Raw genomic sequence first — 17,616 nt, forward strand, 5'->3', positions numbered from 1 at the left:
TTAAACTGAGTAGTGTTCCTGAAGACGCAAGCATCATGAACCCTTCCCGGCCATCCCACGCGGATGTTGGTGAAACGTCCCTTAAGGTCCACCAGTGCTTGCAGCACCATTGAAAAGTACCCCCTGTGGTTTACGTACTGGGTGCCCTGGTGCTCCGGTGCCAAGATAGGGATATGGGTTCCATCTATCGCCCCACCACAGTTAGGGAATCCCACTGCAGCAAAGCCATCCACTATGACCTGCACATTTCCCAGAGTCACTAACTTTCGTAGCTGCAGCTTAATGATAGCTTTGCCTACTTGCATCACAGCAGCCCCCACAGATTTGCCCACTCCAAACTGATTCCCGACTGACCGGTAGCTGTCTGGCGTTGCAAACTTCCAGAGGGCTATTGCCACTCGCTTCTCAACTGTGAGGGCTGCTCTCATCTTGGTATTCTGGTGTTTCAGGGCAGGGGAAAGCAAGTCAAAGTTCCATGAAAGTGCCCTTACACATGCAAAAGTTTAGCAGTCACTGGGAATCGTCCCAAACCTGCAAAACTACGCGGTCCCACAAGTCTGTGCTTGTTTCCCGGGCCCCAAATCGGTATTCAATGGCTAGAACCTGCCCCATTACCAGCAGGATCTCCAAAGCGCAGGGGCCCGCGGTTTGAGATAATTCTGTGTCCATGTCCTCATCGCTCTCGTCGCCGCGCTGCCGTAGCTGCCGCCTCCTCGCCTGGTTTTGCAGGTCCTGGTTCAGCATAAACACTTCGCACATTCTCGTGCAGTCTACAACATCCACAATTGGGGTCTTGAGCTAAGCAGGATACATGCTTGCTGTGCTATGGCATTTGCACAGTTCACCCAGGAAAAAAGGCGTGAAATGGTTGTCTGCTGCTTTCACGGAGGGAGGGGTGAGGCTGTACCCAGAACCACCTGCGACAATGTTTTTTGCCCCATCAGGCACTGGGATCTCAACCCAGAATTCCAAGGGGCGGGGGAGACTGTGGGAACTATAGGATAGCTACCTACAGTGCAACGCTCCGGAAAATCGACAGTAGCATCGGTACAAGGACACACACCGCCGAATTAATGTGCTTACTGTGGCCGCGTGCACTTGACTTTATACAATCTGTTTTAAAAAACCAGTTTCTGTAAAATTGGAATAATCCCGTAGTGTAGACATACCCTTAATGTGCTTCAGCAGGGTCCATGGGCCACTTAGTGTGCAAGATGCTGGTGGGAACTAGAATTTACACCCGAATTAGTTTGGACTCGGGTATTGTATGCAATAGCCTGATCCAATTACTGTACTATGTCTGATATGTATTTGTTGGAATGGGATCAATGGTCCATTCCAATACTATTATGGCAGTTACAACATTTAAGGTTACCACTTTGTAGAATGTGTCTCATTCCTTAAGTACGGCTGTTTATTTTATTTTACTTTACATCATCCTACATTATACCTAATAATACCAGCTAAACTTTATAATGTTTGTCCCTTCACTAGCACTTAAGTTTTGGAATCATCCTTAGTCTATTAAACTCTGATTTCTGCTTTCTATTTTCCTCAACAACTTTTACTATATATTTAATCTTTCTCCTCTCTCTGACTACCACCACTTTTGGCTGGCAGATTCAATGCAGACTTATGATCACACAAACTTTCTTCTCTGATCAAATGCAACGCAGTTTATGCCAGAATTTCAGATCTTCTCTGTAATCATAATTCTATACATATCACATGTCCTCATTTGTTGCTTATTGTGCCATATCAAAAATGGTTCTCTCCAGTCAGGAGTCTCATAACATATTCCTGTTATGTGTTATGCAAGATATCCATACTTAATCCATTACAACTCTGCAATATTCCTAGTTTTCTCCAAGTTCCCTTCATTTTTTATAAATCAGCCTAAATTTCCTCAGTTCCTAACAGCATGCTATACATACTGTAATAATTAAGGGGGCTAATATCAGCTCAAATGATCAGTCTAACAAATTTCCAGTCATGCCCACTACCCTGCAAACTTCATGCCTCTAGTCTCCTTTAATTTCCTACTGAAGCTCAGTGAACGTGTACATGAGCTTTTTTAACAAACCTTGTATTTTAAGCACATCGTTTCATGAGTTCTCATTAATTCACGACTGAATCTAACAAAAACCTCATTTCCACTACAAGACCTTTTTATCCTTCAACACCTGTCCATCTCTATTTTTATTTGCTCTCTCAGTACTTGCCCTTTTATCTAAAGTCCTAGTTTAAACCTCCTTGTGCTGCAGCTTTCTGTTCTTTCCATCAGTTTGGTTCCTCTTTCTTTAGGTGTATCCTGATCATGCTTCCAAATGTTCTGCAACATTTAAGCCAAAATCATTACTGATCCACAAGATTAAAGTTTCCTTGGTTTACTCCATCTTTCAAACTGTCCACTCAGATTCTTAAATGTAGTGGGCTTGGAAGAACACCAAAACCTTCCTTTAATTTGAAAAAGGAAGGCCACTACCCAGAATTTTATGTTCCTCAAATTTTTTTACTCTTGCCTGCTGGAGTCAAATCTGCTGATCTAAACCAGAACTATCTCAGGATTTAAATGGGCAGTCCTAACAGCAGGGGGGGAGGGGTGGGAGAGGAGAGGAACAATCTACTAGCACACAAGTCAAAATCATTCCCAGCAGAGTGCCACCAACTGGTGCAGAAACTAGTATTTCATTAAAAAGAAGTCTAGCTTAGATCATTGCAAAGAATATTTTCCAATAGTAAATTGGAGTGTAGCAGAGACAGATGTTTAATGGAATGCAATAGAACCACTCCCAACTGTAACATTTTTCTTTAGAAAAGTAAAAACAAAATTCATTATGAATGAAGTGGCTACAAGTCAAAAGTAATTAAAAACTAATAATTAATTCCACCCAAAAACTAAATAAAAAAAATTGCCCTTTTAAAATACGAAGTTTTCCAAATGAACAAAAACTTCAGGGAGAAGCCAGCAATTTTATTCATTAAAGAAGGTATTTTTTAAAATGGTAGCTTCATGGGAATATTTCAATTAGAAATCAGCAAAATTCTGCAGCCTTTGGACAAACTCCCACTGACTTGTTGTTTCAAAACATATTGCAAGATTTCTCAACACAGTAGCTAAGGAACATTTACTCATTTTCAGTCACAAATGTGCAGCTGTGTCATTTCAAGATTATGGTGCACAGTTTTTGTAAATGTTAGATTTGTTACAGAATTATTAGCTACTATATACAGGAACTCCTCACTTAACGTTGTAGTTATGTTCCTGAAAAATGCAACTAAGTGAAACTATGTTAAGCGAATCCAACTTCCCCATAAGAATTAATGAAGGGGTTAGGCACCAGAGAATTTTTTCCCACCAGACAAAAGACTATATATATACACACACGCACAGTGTAAGTTTTAAACAAACTATTAAATACTGGAACATAGTGATGATGATTGCGAAGCTTCGTTGAGGTGGAGGAGTCAGAGGGTGGGATATTTCCCAGGGAATGCCTTACTGCTAAATGAACTAGCAATTGACTGAGCCCTCAAGGGTTAACACTATACAAGGCAGCAGGAAAGGAGGGAGGGCAGACAGAGAGAGACACCCTGTGTGAGAGAGATAATGGGCATTTCCCCTTTAAGAAGCTGACTTCAGGCTTAAGTACACTGCCTTGTTAATCAGTTTGCCGAGACCAGAGATGGCAGCTACTGCCTAGAACCTCCCTCCATCCATGGTCTGTTCCCCCTGCTCTATGGAAGATGGGGTAAGCAGGGTGCAGGAAGAGACACCTTGACATTAGCCTCCCCCTTTCCCCTGTACAGCAAGCGTCTATGGGAGCAGCTCCAAGGCAAAGGGCAGGAGCAGCACATAGTGGTGGGAGGGACAGCTGCTGCACAGGGAACTTAGGGAGTGGGGAGCTGATGGGGGGCTGTTGGTCCACCCTGGTTCCAACCACCCACCAGCTAGCTGCAACAGGCTGCTCTTCCTGCAAGCAGTGGACAAAACAGGCAGCTGCTAAAGGACGTTAGAAGGAAGCAGCAAAGAGTCCTGTGGCACCTTATAGACTAACAGACGTCTCTAGCCTGCTTCTTGCTTGCATATATACACACACACACACACACACACACACACACCTGTCCTTGGAAATTTCCACTACATGCATCCAATGAAGTAGGTATTCACCCAAGAAAGCTCATGCTCCAAAACATCTGTTAGTCTACAAGGTGCCACAGGACTCTCTGCTGCTTTTACAGATCCAGACTAACACGGCTACCCCTCTGATACTTGACACATTAGAAGGAAGCATTTCACAACTTTAAACAATCATGTTCCCTAATTGATCAGCAACTTAACCTTGAAACAAAGAGTTAAGCAGCATGACTTTAAGTGAGGAGTTCCTGTACACAACAGGCATCTTCTTATTTCTTGAAGCACCAGAGAGATTGTGATGTTAGAGTAGAGTAGTGCTCTGAACAGATCCAGAGATCCCATTAGAATTACTTACACTAAACGGCAAATACTTATTTTTCCACGCCAACCTCCTTATATCTATATTGAAATCCACTGAAAAATAATGTTCTTTGGTTAGCTTATGTATAGCATTCAAAGGTGCAAGCATGTGTGCTGAGTGAAAGGAGAGTCTTCTCATATTCGCATTCCAAATATACCTCAAAAGTTGTGTTAAGAACATACTGCAGTTTTTATTCCACTCTTATTGTCAATGAGCAGGAAAGAAAATGTTATTAGTTAGTCCATGCTGCCATTGTGAAATACACAGAATGAGAGGAAACGTTTACAAAGCATGCTCCAACTCAGAGCACCGTTGCTGCCTTAAAATAAAAGTCAAAAGGAACAAAAAGGAAAATACTCACAGTAAAGAGTCAGTAAATCTAAGGTAGGGGAGAAGGGATGAAAAAAGATACAAGGAAGGAAGAAAGATATAAAACTCAATACTAGCTGAAGAACTTAGAAAGAGATCACAGTGGAAAAGTCAACTAGTAAGGGAGGCTTAAGTATTATTAAGCTAAGAAAATATTAGAAATAGAAGTTGGAAACAAAAGTATTAGTAACCCCAGTTCCTTCTTCCCAAATACTGAACACGTTTCTCCCCCTACTCCACCTCCAATTTATCTCATAAGAAACTGGAAAAATTTCAAAAAGGCAACAGATATTGGCAAATATTTATTTTCAGTTAGCTTTGTGTCTCTTCATCTGGAAGTTTGTTTGCATAGCACAGGCAGCATCAGTGCTATAGCCACGATTCAGTCTCCTGAGGTACTAACCACATCCTCACCATTTCAAAACAAACAATAACCCCACCGCACTTCAATCCCCTTTCTTTCAGACTTCCAGAAATCACTTCCTGAAAGCCAACACTGGTTAAAGATCACAGCTGAAAGTCTCAACCCAGTCAGAAGCGTCAGGAATCTAGACCATTCTTTTTACATGCAGAGATCAACCATGTACAATAAACTATCATTATTTATATGGTAGTGGTGCTAACAGACCTCACTCAGGGAATGAATCTCCACTGTGTTAGGCATTGTACATATCAACAAGACAGCCCTTGCCCCAAAAAGTAAACTTAAAAATGTGAAACCAAACATCTCTTTAAACCTGAGCAGTCGGCATGAAAATAAAAGAGTTCCAAACGAAAAAAAAACCTAGGTTGCTAGGCTTATACAATATAAAGCATTTGAACCACATCAAGATAAGTGAACAGTTAAGACTGATGAGACCCACTAACCTGCCATATTCCAAAAGTGTGGCGTGAACCTTAGACTCCTCATCCAGCAGCTCTTCTGCTCCAGCTTGACGTTTGTATTTTCTCTGGGGTTTATAAACCTCCTGCAAGATAGTAAACGAATTCAGAGATTGTCAAGAACTTCTCCTAAATAAATGGTTTTATTTTCTAAATGGATAATGAGCAATCTCACGTTCAACAGCCCACCTCCTCCATCCATGCAATGTAGCTTTGAATTCTGTTTCTGCAATTAGGTTTGTACACCCTGACCAAGTTAGACCTAAAAGGCTTCCTAGAGCACCTCTTTTCTTTCTCCCTCTTCTTTCTTTTTTCTAATATTACACATGAATATTTCACAAAAGGCATAATTTGTTCAATTTGCCATTTTAAGGACATTTGAAAAGATGGCCAAAACCAAAACAGATGCCTGTTTAAATGAAAAAAACCTATAATTAAACAGACAGCTTCAGTGACCGGGAATTATGTCTTAACTGGATAATTAAATTTAATTACTATCTACTTAATTATTGCTCCTTTAGCCAGTCACATAGGAGGGGGAAACAGATTCTATTTTAAGAAAAAAAGCATGCAGGAAAAAAATTCCCAGCATTCTATCAACCAGAATTAATCAATACCATATTGTAGCTAAGTTAAAGAATGTTTGATACAATTAAATACTAGTTGGAGAGAAGTGCACTAAATACAGTAGAATCTCAGAGTTACAGAGTTATTAACTGACCAGTCAACCACATCTCTCATTTAGAACCTGAGGTACGCAATCATCAGCAGAAGAGACCAATAAAAGCAAATACTGTACAGTACAGCACTGTGTTAAACTACTAAAACAAATAAAGGGAAAGTTTAAAAAAAGATTTAACAAGGTAAGGAAACTGTCCTTGTTTCATATAAATTCATATGGTTAAAAGCAGCATTTTTCTTCTGCACGGTAAAGTTTCAAAGCTGTATTAAGTCAATGTTCAGTTGTAACCTTTTGAAAGAAACATAACCTTTTGTTCAGAGTTACAAACAACCTCCATTCCCAAGGTGTTCGTAACTGAGGTTCTACTGCACCATGCAGGATCACTGAGGCCACGTCTATAAAGCTTTGTAGCAATGTAACTATTGGGTGGGGTGATTTTTTTAAATGATATAGTTATACCTGTACAACCCCTACTGTGGATGTAGTTATACCAATACGAAGACGCATTATATCAGAATAGCTTATTCTCCTTCCTGTGTGGGAACAGTTATACCGGTATAAGCACAAATATACTGCACTGTGGGACTATACTAAAACTATATTCGTATAATGAAGCAGTATAACTTTTATGTATAACAAAGACCTAAGAGTACTTCAGAGAAGTGACAAAAGAACTACTGGAACCAGGATATGAAGCACTTTTAATGGGGCTATTTTTGTCATTTGTTTGCTGCAGGGAGAGGCAAATCCAGTTGCAGAATGTCTCACGTAACAGTAGTTTTTAAAAAGTGATTTATAAATCTCTATAAAACATTAAAAATGAAGTTCCACAAGTACTACGGGCAGTGAAAATACTGGAAAAACAGATCAAAAGATGTGTTGTCAACTCTTCTGATTTTACTGCCAGGTTTGTAATGTTTGGTGTTTTTCTTAAAGCCCCAGCATTCAGAGTCAGGTGACTATGTGCGAGTCAGCTCTCTCTCTCAAAAATGCACATTTTTAGCCCTAGCCCTCATGGTTGCAGAGAAGCTTGAAAACATGAACCTTAAAGGCTCCAAGACCAGAAAGGTAATACCCTACCCCATTGGCTTAAAATTCGTGACATTTTAAAAAAAATCTCATGTTCTGGAGGGGCCCAATTCATGATGTTTGAATGCTTGAGGCTGGTAATGCAACTAAAGGTTAAACACAGGGAAAAGCAAGCCTAGTATTTTTCCATACTTAGCCAGTATCAGGAAAACTAGTGGATGTGGTATTTTATCATGTGGGATGATGGCTTCAAAGATTTTAAAAAGCCAGAAGAGACAATAGTGATTTTCTTGTCTGACCTCCTGTGTAACACAGACCAAGATTTTCACCCAGTAACTCTTGCATCAAGCCCATAACTTCCTGATAAAGTAAAACATATCTTTTTATAAATCAGAATTTCTAGACTTCAAGTGAGCAAGAACCAACCAAGTCTGTTAGTAAGTTGCCAATTACTCTCACTTTTATCTACACCTTATTTCTAGTCTGAATTTGTCTAACTTCTCCTTCCAGCCACTGGATCTGGACTTTGAGAGCTTTTACTATCAGGTGTCTCCCTGTCTCGACCTATGCTAAGGACTGGAATTCATCATAGCAATTATAGCATGCACAAATACACCATAAATATTAGTCTAAGCATCAGATAATTGTGTAGATGAACGTAAAACTACTTACTAAGAATCTCAATTTCACAGCACATTCATCTTTCATCAGTAGCAGCTCTAGTTCCATTGAAAAGATTATTCGGTCATCTGGATTAATTATTAAAACTATGGACTAAAGATCTACCCGCTGTACTCCAGGGGAATATTAAATGAAATTTATGGTTATGGCCAGGACTGAAGGCTGGCAAAGGGAATATTAAGAATTAGTAATAGTGACTACATTTATTTGATCCTCTTTTAGAGGATACGATCTCTTCCCACAAATTCCAGTGCAAGGACATAAGGATGACCTGCAAAGGTGACTTTTCCCCCCCACTACTTAATCATGTAGAATGAAGGTTTGGGAGGCTCTCTTCCCTGCAAGAAAAGTTATTCTGCTCATTTTCTGCATTAGAAACTCAAGCTGTCTGACCTGCAAGATTCCATGGCCTTGTCTCCATAAGACGCCTACCAGCAATACTGATGGCAGTAACAGTGGAGGCGAGTGAAGACAGAGCACAGGTATTTTTTATTTTTTTACTGTTGTGTTCTTTAATGATACTTTGAGCAGGAGGGGGAAAAAACCCAAGAGTGACAGACCCTCAACCTCTGAAGTTGCAAAGATGGAAAATTACAGGTCCCAGTTTTCTTTAGCCTTATCTACACTGGGAATGCACCTCCATTTCAACTACCTAAATAGCTTAGCATAGACCAGGAAAACTACAGTTTGCTCTGGTGGGAATTACTACTGTAAGCTTCGCTTTTCTGGCTCTCCTTGTCTATGTCAAGAGGTAGCTACATACTTGGCCACTAATGGCTGGAAGCAGGACAGTTTCCAATATAAACAAGGCAATACTGCAGACTCAGCCTATGATAACTGGAGAACCAATTAAATGTCTTAAGCAGCAGGATGATGAAAAAAAACCAACAACTGATAGAGAAAAGGTTTTTAAACCAGTTTGCTTAAGATGCTTGTAAGCTGCCAACATTCCTCACTGGCCTCAAGAATTATCAATCATGCCTAAATCAGTCTTTAGCCCTTGCCTCCAGGCTTTGCTTACTGTCCAAAACGACCAATAAACTCACAAAAGAAAAAAAAACTTCCAATAGGGTCTCTCTATCCAGCCACAACTTACAGGCTTCTCACTTGGGGTCTCCTTTCTCCAGTGACCACTACAGGAAACTGTCCCTTTGCAACCTCCCTTCCACCGCACCCCCACCCCCTTCCTGCAACTCTTTACAGGAAACACTTGTCTTATTCTCAGCTGGACCCAGGCCTCTGGCCCTTAGAGGAGCAGGCTATCCAGTAGCAATGCTGTTTGTTAACAGTAATTTAATCACCAACTGACAGTTTGCACAGTAAGTTTCTGTTAAAGATTAAATACACATCTTAAAAAAAAAAAAAAAAAAAAAAAAAGGATAAGAGCTGATATTTCCAAGGTTTAAAAAAATCTGATTTTTTAATTTGTTTTTTAAAGAGAGGAGAGGGTAAAAACTACCTTTCAAGCATTTATACATCATAAAGGATCAAAAAAGGCAAATCCAATTTTAAAAGAAATAATTTCATAGGCAACCTTTAGAAGCCATTCTATAGAAGAAATGTTGTGAAGAAAGCACAGGATGGTAATTTATGCAGTAAGGAACATACTGATGTATGAGGCAAGCAACTCAGGAGTTATAAAGTACATTTTTAAAGGGTTATAATTCCACAGTAGAAACACTAGTTTCAGTTAAGGAAGCATCTTCTTCTATAAAGCTACTTTCAGGCACTGATAACTTGTTGAAAAACTTACCTTTGGGATTAGTTTTTCAATGACTGCTCTTAGCTGAAGAGAGTTTTTTGACTAATTTGGTAAAATTCCACTTAGACCTCTGAGTTCAGTATAATAAAATGGTGTTTTTCAGATACACCGCTACCTTGATATAACGCCACCCGATATAAAACAAATTTGGATATAATGCAGTAAAGCAATGCTCGGGGGGGGGGAGGGCGGGGCTGCACACTCCGGTGGATCAAAGCAAGTTCAATATAACACAGCTTCACCTATAACACGGCAAGATTTTTTGGCTCAAAAGGACAGCATTATATCGAAGTAGAGGTGTATTGAGAAGCGTACCAGGCATTGTTTCTGTACATGCCTGGTACACTTCTGTACATATTCCCAAATAGCTTACGTTAAAAGACCTCCATATGCGACATGTACTTAATACTTATATTCTCTTCCCAGTTTCACTGGTGCAAACTCTTTATCATCCGTGGAATTCCAATAGTACAACTAAGAAGAATTTGGCCCAGAAGTCTCAATCAAATCCTTGTGTCTGAAAAGAAGTGTAGAAATGCCGAAGTTGTGTGTTTAAAAGGAGATGATTAAAAATGTAGTGTAGGTGATTTTTTCAAGTATAAAGGTGCAGAGCTCATTATTCTAAAAAAAGATTAAAAATGGGTCTTACAGCAATAATGAATTTCATATATATTGAGTTATAAAATTTAACAGTGCACTACAAAATACTACAAATGTGTAAACGGATCCAGTTAACACAGCAACTATAACCTCAAATTTCTTACTTGCGCGTCAAATTAGCACAGGAGTTTTTATTAATTTTTTTAAAGCTGTAACTTCATTTCTTTACTTCTCATTATTTGTTCTACTCTTAGTTCCAGTCCTGCAGACGGCACTCATGTTCTTAAAGTTTGCTGGACTGGGGCCATAGAATCTTGAAAACTGGCCTAATGTTGTGTAAGTAGGTGCCACTTCAGACTTCCACTGACAAAGCAACACTCATTTGCGTCCATCTGAATTTGACTTAAACGTCTCTATGCCTGCTACTTTTCTGCCCTTCTCCTTATGCCCAATGCTAAATTTCCCTCACCTTTTTCCCTTAAGCACAAGCCAACACACTATTTACATCATCTGTCATCAATGGAAGCAGCACAGTAATGAGATTAGGGTTTGTTAACTAATTTGATCCAAGTGTCCTCCTAGCAGAGGGCTTTCCCCATCAAAGAATATCAGTATAATGTATAAACACAGTTGTTACAAGCACAAAGTTTCCTGACAGACTAATGGGCATGTTAGAAACTAAATGCTATTGCCCTCTGGAGAGAGTTTTCAAGCAAGTCTAGTTTTGGGCTCAAACTATTTGACAGGGTCCCTTTAAGACTGCTACTGTCTAAAACAAAACTGTTTCAGGTCAGCTGAAGCCTGGTAAAATGATTAATCCTGGAGTGATCATACTGCCTAGGAGAGAGAGTAAGCGTGTGGGAGGGAAAATGAGGAACCACTGTTCATTTCTTGCCTGTTGCTGTAACAGCAGAAGAGGATCTGGCATTCAAATACAGAGGCAGACTTGTTTGAGGCTGCACAATGCACAACTGGCCCAATCCAAGTCACCTAAGATCATACACAACTATTGGGACAAGAGCAGATGCACAATGAAAACCTGATTGTGTTCTGTAAACTGAGTTCTAAAGAAACACATTGCAAAAACAGACCCAAAGAACAAACCAGAAGAAAACAGGGAGTTCCCACTCCCCACCCAGATTATAAAGTGGCTTGTGGTATAAGAGAACACAGGGGGCCAGATTCTGGCTCAGTTACACCAGTGTAAATCCAGCATAACTCAAAGCCAATGGACCTATTCCAAATTTACTCCTGTGTAACAGAGAGAAAAGTTTGTCCCAGTAAGTGAAAAACAATGACAGAAGCTATACATTACTGCTATCAACCCCCTTTAAACAGTTCTTTAATACACAGTCACAAGGCCACATTTTGGCGTATTACAGTCCCACATCCCTTAACCCAAACAGTTTACAATTTATGAACTGGAAGGACATAAAATACCATGCATACATTACTGCTTGAGAAGTGCAATGTAAATAAATAAAGTAATATACATTCAGGATAATTTGCAACTGCAAAACTGTATACTTGTGCTGTTACAATAGTTTGAAGGCACTATGACCAAAACAGGGTATTAGCAAACTAAATCAAACTAAGCAGCATTCCCTCCTTTCTTAAGGCTTGGCTACACTTGTGAGTTATAGCACAATAGAGGAGCCACAGGCACCCTAGCTCACTACCCATTCACAATGGCAAGGCACGTTGAGCACTCTGACTCCGCAGCAACAGCGCTGCTGGTACTCCACCTTGGCAAGTGGAATAATGTTTGCTGCACCTCTGCTGAAGTGCCGTGGCACCAGTGTGGATGAGGTGCTGCATTACTGTGCTCTGATCAGCCATAATCCCCTTAAGTCAACTGGCCACTCTTGCCATTGTTTTGTAATCACTGCAGGAATGTGGACATGCCCTTTGAAAGATGCATTTCTGACAGCCGGCATGCTTATCTACTCCAAGGCAAAGTAACCATTACTGTGGAATGCTGAGAGAGAGAGAGAGAGAGAGAGAGAAAAAAAGGGCTGGGGGGGGATGAGGGGGTCTGTTGCTGTCTGAATTTACAAGACAGCATGCTGACATGCTCTAAGCCCCCCTAAAACCAACTCTTTCTCCCCACATACACACACAACACACTCCACTCCATGCCCCCCATTTGAAAAGCACATTGCAGCCACTTGCATGCTGGGATGGCTACCACAATGCACTGCTCTCTGTGGCCTTTGCAAGAGCTGCTAACGTAGCCACACCAGTGCGCTTGCAGCTGTCAGTGTAAACAGATTGTAGCGCTTTCCCTACTGCGCTCTACGAAGGCTGGTTTAACTCAAAGTGCTCTAAATCTGCAAGTGTAGCCAGGCCCTTAATCTTCTAGAGATAGAGGAGCAGACCTTGACACTTTCAACATAAGAAAAAAAAATCAGCCTGCCGCAAAGAGCTCAGTTTAATTGTTCTGGTTGCCTAGAAGAGTGTCTTTTCAGAGTTGGTTCTATGCAAGGAAATGCAGCTGAAGCCGAGCTCACCTAACCTTGGTTTCTGAAATGTGGAGATTTTCACAGGAACCAACAGGAACTGCAGAGGTGCAAATGGAAGTTTGCAGAATCTCCATTATAAAAAAGTTACCTCCTACAAGAGTAGACTGCACCCCCTTCAGCTGCTACAAACTAACCTTGGTTTCAAATGCACTCAAATCTAACCTGATACCATGAATTGCATTTAGTCTCCAAAATGGGGAAACCTCAAGCAGTACTTTGCAAGCCAAACTGTCTTAGCTTCAGCCTTTTATTACAATGGCACTGTTTATGAGAAACTCACACACACACACACACACACACACAAAATCAAACCCTCTGAAAAATCTTTCAGAATTAGGTGAGGTAACAAAATTCCTTTTTAAAAATACAATGTAGTGCTATGATTCAGTCCTTAATCCTAATACATTATTCACAGTCTTGCCATCATATTTACAAGATCTAGAAGTAATATCCATACTTTCCAAATATGTCAGGTCAGACATAAAACCAAAGCCCTGGAACATTTGCAATCACTAAAGAACCCATGTCTCTTTTTATTAATACAGGGAAGGTAACCCAGTGCCCTGGCCAATTTCATTTCTGGCAGCTCTGTTTTGCCTCCCCTATGCAGTTTCAATTGGATACAGCACTCTTCATGACATGCTGTCCTAAATGGTTGTTTTACATACATCACTTGTGCTCTGTTCAACGACTACTGCTTTTCACACCACAGAAGGCTGCATTTCAGTAAGGGATAATGGGAGCCCTGTGTAGAGCAAATATAGATGCTTTTTTCAACTTGTAAAGCATTTCTGCATCTGCTAAGATCAAAAGTATGGCTTTAAAGGAAGAAACCACACCAAATTTAACACCTAGCAACTTCTGCATTACTTCATATTAAGAGCAGGGTGGATAAAATAAAAATCATTTTTATTGGAATTTTTTTATTTAAATCTGATTATTTTTATAAAATGCTTTGAGGAAAAAATCTTTGAGCTATAATGTAACAATTAAAACTCATCATGGAATAGGGATTATACAGTTTAATTCTATAGTATGAGACAATATAATCACATAATGTTTAAGAAAGGTCTTGTAAATGAGTTCCAATAGTTCAGGGATTAGAGACCTAATTTTATGGGGTTCCAGGGGCTTCAGTATAGACTATTTAGGTGAATCTTTCTATCTACCCAATATGACTCAGTGCTCAGTCTAGAACATACCATCAGGGATGCTTAGTTTTGCAGTTTTCAAATTGCGGATGTCTCTCTCCAGAGACAACATGCTTGTTAATAGCAAAAATGTTTTGAAATAAATATATAGAGGTGAAAAATAACAGACCTCAACCCTACTGTCCCTCTGCAAATTTGTGTAAACAGAGTCAATCCCTTACCTCTCTCTAAAAGTGAAAAGTTCCAAAACGTTCAATGAACAGATCTGGACAAGTAGAACTAGTATGGAGATAAATGCGAGAAGGGAGGGACAGGCATATTCCAGAAGTCTTGAGGGCTTTCTGAGTGTAGCCTTCATTGATTTGAGATCTATCATACCATTCTCTCATTAGGAGGCAAAACCTACAATGGCAGCAGGTCGTAAGAGACCCAGTTTGGGAATAATTTTAATTAAGTTTCTCTACCTGTGGGTAAGGCAGGCATGCGTGCAAAATGCAAACAGTGCAACAAAAACGCAAGGCCTGGTTGCCCGAATGAAACATCATGAAAATTGTTCCTTCTCAGGAAGAAGTTGCATTGAAGATGAAAGGAACATGCAGGATTTTCAGGTTGGTTAACTTTTTTATTTCATACTTCTTTCTTAAGGACTGCCTGTCTTCCGTCTGGATTATTCTTGAATTCTCATGTTTGATTAAAAAAATATAGCTGTTACTCTATGGTACTATCATTTTAGATGCAGCTGTGATAAAAAATAAATAGCTGAAATAGGCAGATCTTCCTTTTACAACTTCACCTTTAAAGTAGTACTCAGTATCAGTGAATGCAATGAGTAATACTAAATGAGCAGTATGGTAATAATTAAATAACTGCATTGACTTATTTTGTTTAGGAGAATCCATCCTCAACATGGAAGATTCTGAAGTCTATCCACCTTCAAGATCACCATCGTTTTCTATAGTTTTGGCATTATCTTACAATGATAGGGTTTCAGTCACATCATGTATGTCACATAGCCACAGTATATCACTGTAGCAAAAAGAAAAAAATCTCCATCATCCAGAAACAATCATAGATAAGAACCAGCATATTACAAAATGAGGTAATTGATTAAAAATTGCCTGGTTTGTTTATGCAACAAACTCTCCTTTCCGTATGATTGAGAACCCACACTTCATTAACATGGTTCAGTCATTAAGACCAGGACACAGTCCCCCAACAGAGTAGATGTCGCAGGCAAATTGCTGGATAAAGTGTATGAAAGAGAAACTGAGCAGTGTGCAAAAGGTCTAGAGGGAGAAATTGTTAACCTGAGTCTTGATGGGTGGAGCAATGTCCACGATGATCCTATTTTATATACTTGTGTGACAACAGAAGGGAATGTCTTCCTACAGAAACAATTGATACATCAGGAAATGCACACACAGCAGAATACTTTCAAGAAGTAGTAGTAAAAGCTATAACTGAAAAAAAATTCAAATGTCTAATATGCAGCTTGGTCACAGACAATGCTGCAAATGTATTCAAGATGAGAAGAGAGTTCCAGGCTAATAACATGTGGTTGGAAAGCTCATTTGATACACCTCCTAGCCAACGACATCAGTGTTCCAGAAATAAAGGCTAATGTTGTTGAAATTGCAAAATTCTTCCGTAACAACCACTTTGCAGCAGCTGCTCTGAAAAAAGTGGGAGGAACCAAGCTAACTCTTCCACAAGATGTGTGATGGAACTCTGTAGTGGACTGTTTTGAGCACTATATCAAGAACTGGCCTAATATGATGGCAGTTTGTGAACAATATTGTGAAAAAATAGATGGCACTGTCACAGCCAAAGTTCTCAACATTGGGCTTAAAAGAAACGAACACATGCTGAGTTACCCTGAAGCCTATTTCTGGAGCCTTGAACAAAATGCAGGGAAATAGCTGTTTTATTGCTGACACTGCTGAAATATGGAAGGAACTGAGTAAGATCTTTAAAAGAGAAATCTTGCAGTGACAGAGTTAAATTACAAGCATTTAAAAAAAACAAACGGGACAAGCACAGTCTCCAGCTCGTTTTCTTGCAAATATTCTCAATACTCTGTATCAGGGTCAAACTTTAACTGCTTAAGAAAAGGCATTGTCTATGACATGGACATCTAGCAATCATCCTTCCATAATGCCAACTATAATAAAACTTCAGAGCTAAGGGTGAACCATTCAAGAAATATATGTTTGCTGATGATGTTTTAAAAAAAAAGTCACACCAGTGAACTGGTAGAAATCACTTAAGCACTTGTATTCAGAGACTGTTGAAGTGATAATCTCACTTTTAAACAGCAGGAGCTGCTTCTGTTGGTGTAGAAAAAATATTTTCTTCCTTTGGACTAATTCATTCCAAATCGAGAAATTGTTTGGGATCTGAAAAAAGAAGGAAAGCTTATTTTTCTTTTCTAGATTATGAACAAATAGGAAAATGAAGGTGAAGATGACTGTTAACTGCAGAAGCCAATATTTTAAGTTTCTCATGTTGACCTGGCCGACAATTGATTTATTTTTAATTTCATTTCACTATTTTAGATAAAAACAATTTTAATAAAAGCAAACCTGATTTTAAACTTGAATGTTTAACTACATTCAAAATTCATATGCTTGTTTTGTTAAAATATTATATGTTTGCTGTTGAAGGAAAAAAAACCAGAATACGCAATGTTGTTGTTTTAGTTAAATAAAACAATTTAAATGTCTGTCTGGTGATGTTCTCCTCCTAATACAGCATGGCAAGAAAATCCTCCAAATATTAATGGATTAACTTGTTGAACTGGAAATAGTTCACCTCCTAATGACTTCATAAATATCTACTTCAATTATCTTTGGTAAATGAAATAACCAGTCATTCATTTTCTGATATAGATGTAAAACTAATCTGAAAAGTTTTCAAAATAAATCACTTTAAAAATGTATAGTGTGTACCTTCTAAAAAGGAAATCTATATCCATCTCTGAGTTGTGAACAGTGTGTGTTAAGGTTATAACAACCAAGAATGCCCTTTTATGTAGAGATCCACGATTAAATAGAGCAGGGGTCGGCAACCTTTCAGAAGTAGTGTGCTGAGTCTTCATTTATTCACTTTAATTTAAGGTTTGGCGCGCCAGTAATGTATTTTAAGGTTTTTTAGAAGGTCTCTCTAAGTCTATATATTATATAATTAAACTATTGTTGTATTGTAAAATAAACAAGGTTTTCAAAATCTTTAAGAAGCTTCATTTAAAATTAAATTAAAACATTGATCTTACACTGCTGGTCTGGGATTCTGCTCACCTAGGCCAGCAACGGGCTGAGCGGGGCCTGCAGCCGGGACCCCAGCGGGCAAGGGTCCGGCAGCCCAAACCCCAGACTGGCAGCCCACTGCCGCTCAGGTGTTCCATCTGCCGGCTCCTGCCAGCCTGGATCCCAGCTGCCGG

At 39.4% G+C, this 17,616-nt stretch overlaps 1 protein-coding gene across 2 annotated transcripts in view; it reads right to left on the bottom strand.

Annotated features, from left to right (window-relative positions):
* CCDC93 (coiled-coil domain containing 93) overlaps positions 1-17,616 on the bottom strand; it is a 104,422-nt gene that overhangs the window by 68,243 nt on the left and 18,563 nt on the right. The window contains exons 7-8 of one of the 2 annotated variants that reach the window (XM_050916020.1): positions 5,736-5,836; positions 4,861-4,878 (exon numbers count right to left, since the gene is read on the bottom strand). In XM_050916020.1, coding sequence (XP_050771977.1) covers positions 4,861-4,878; positions 5,736-5,836 — 119 coding nt within the window. The remainder of the gene's footprint in view (positions 1-4,860; positions 4,879-5,735; positions 5,837-17,616) is intronic. The other variant, XM_050916021.1, reaches the window with a different exon arrangement.

Source organism: Gopherus flavomarginatus, chromosome 10 (assembly GCF_025201925.1).
Source record: "Gopherus flavomarginatus isolate rGopFla2 chromosome 10, rGopFla2.mat.asm, whole genome shotgun sequence".
In the NCBI taxonomy this organism is placed as follows: Eukaryota; Metazoa; Chordata; order Testudines; family Testudinidae; genus Gopherus; species Gopherus flavomarginatus.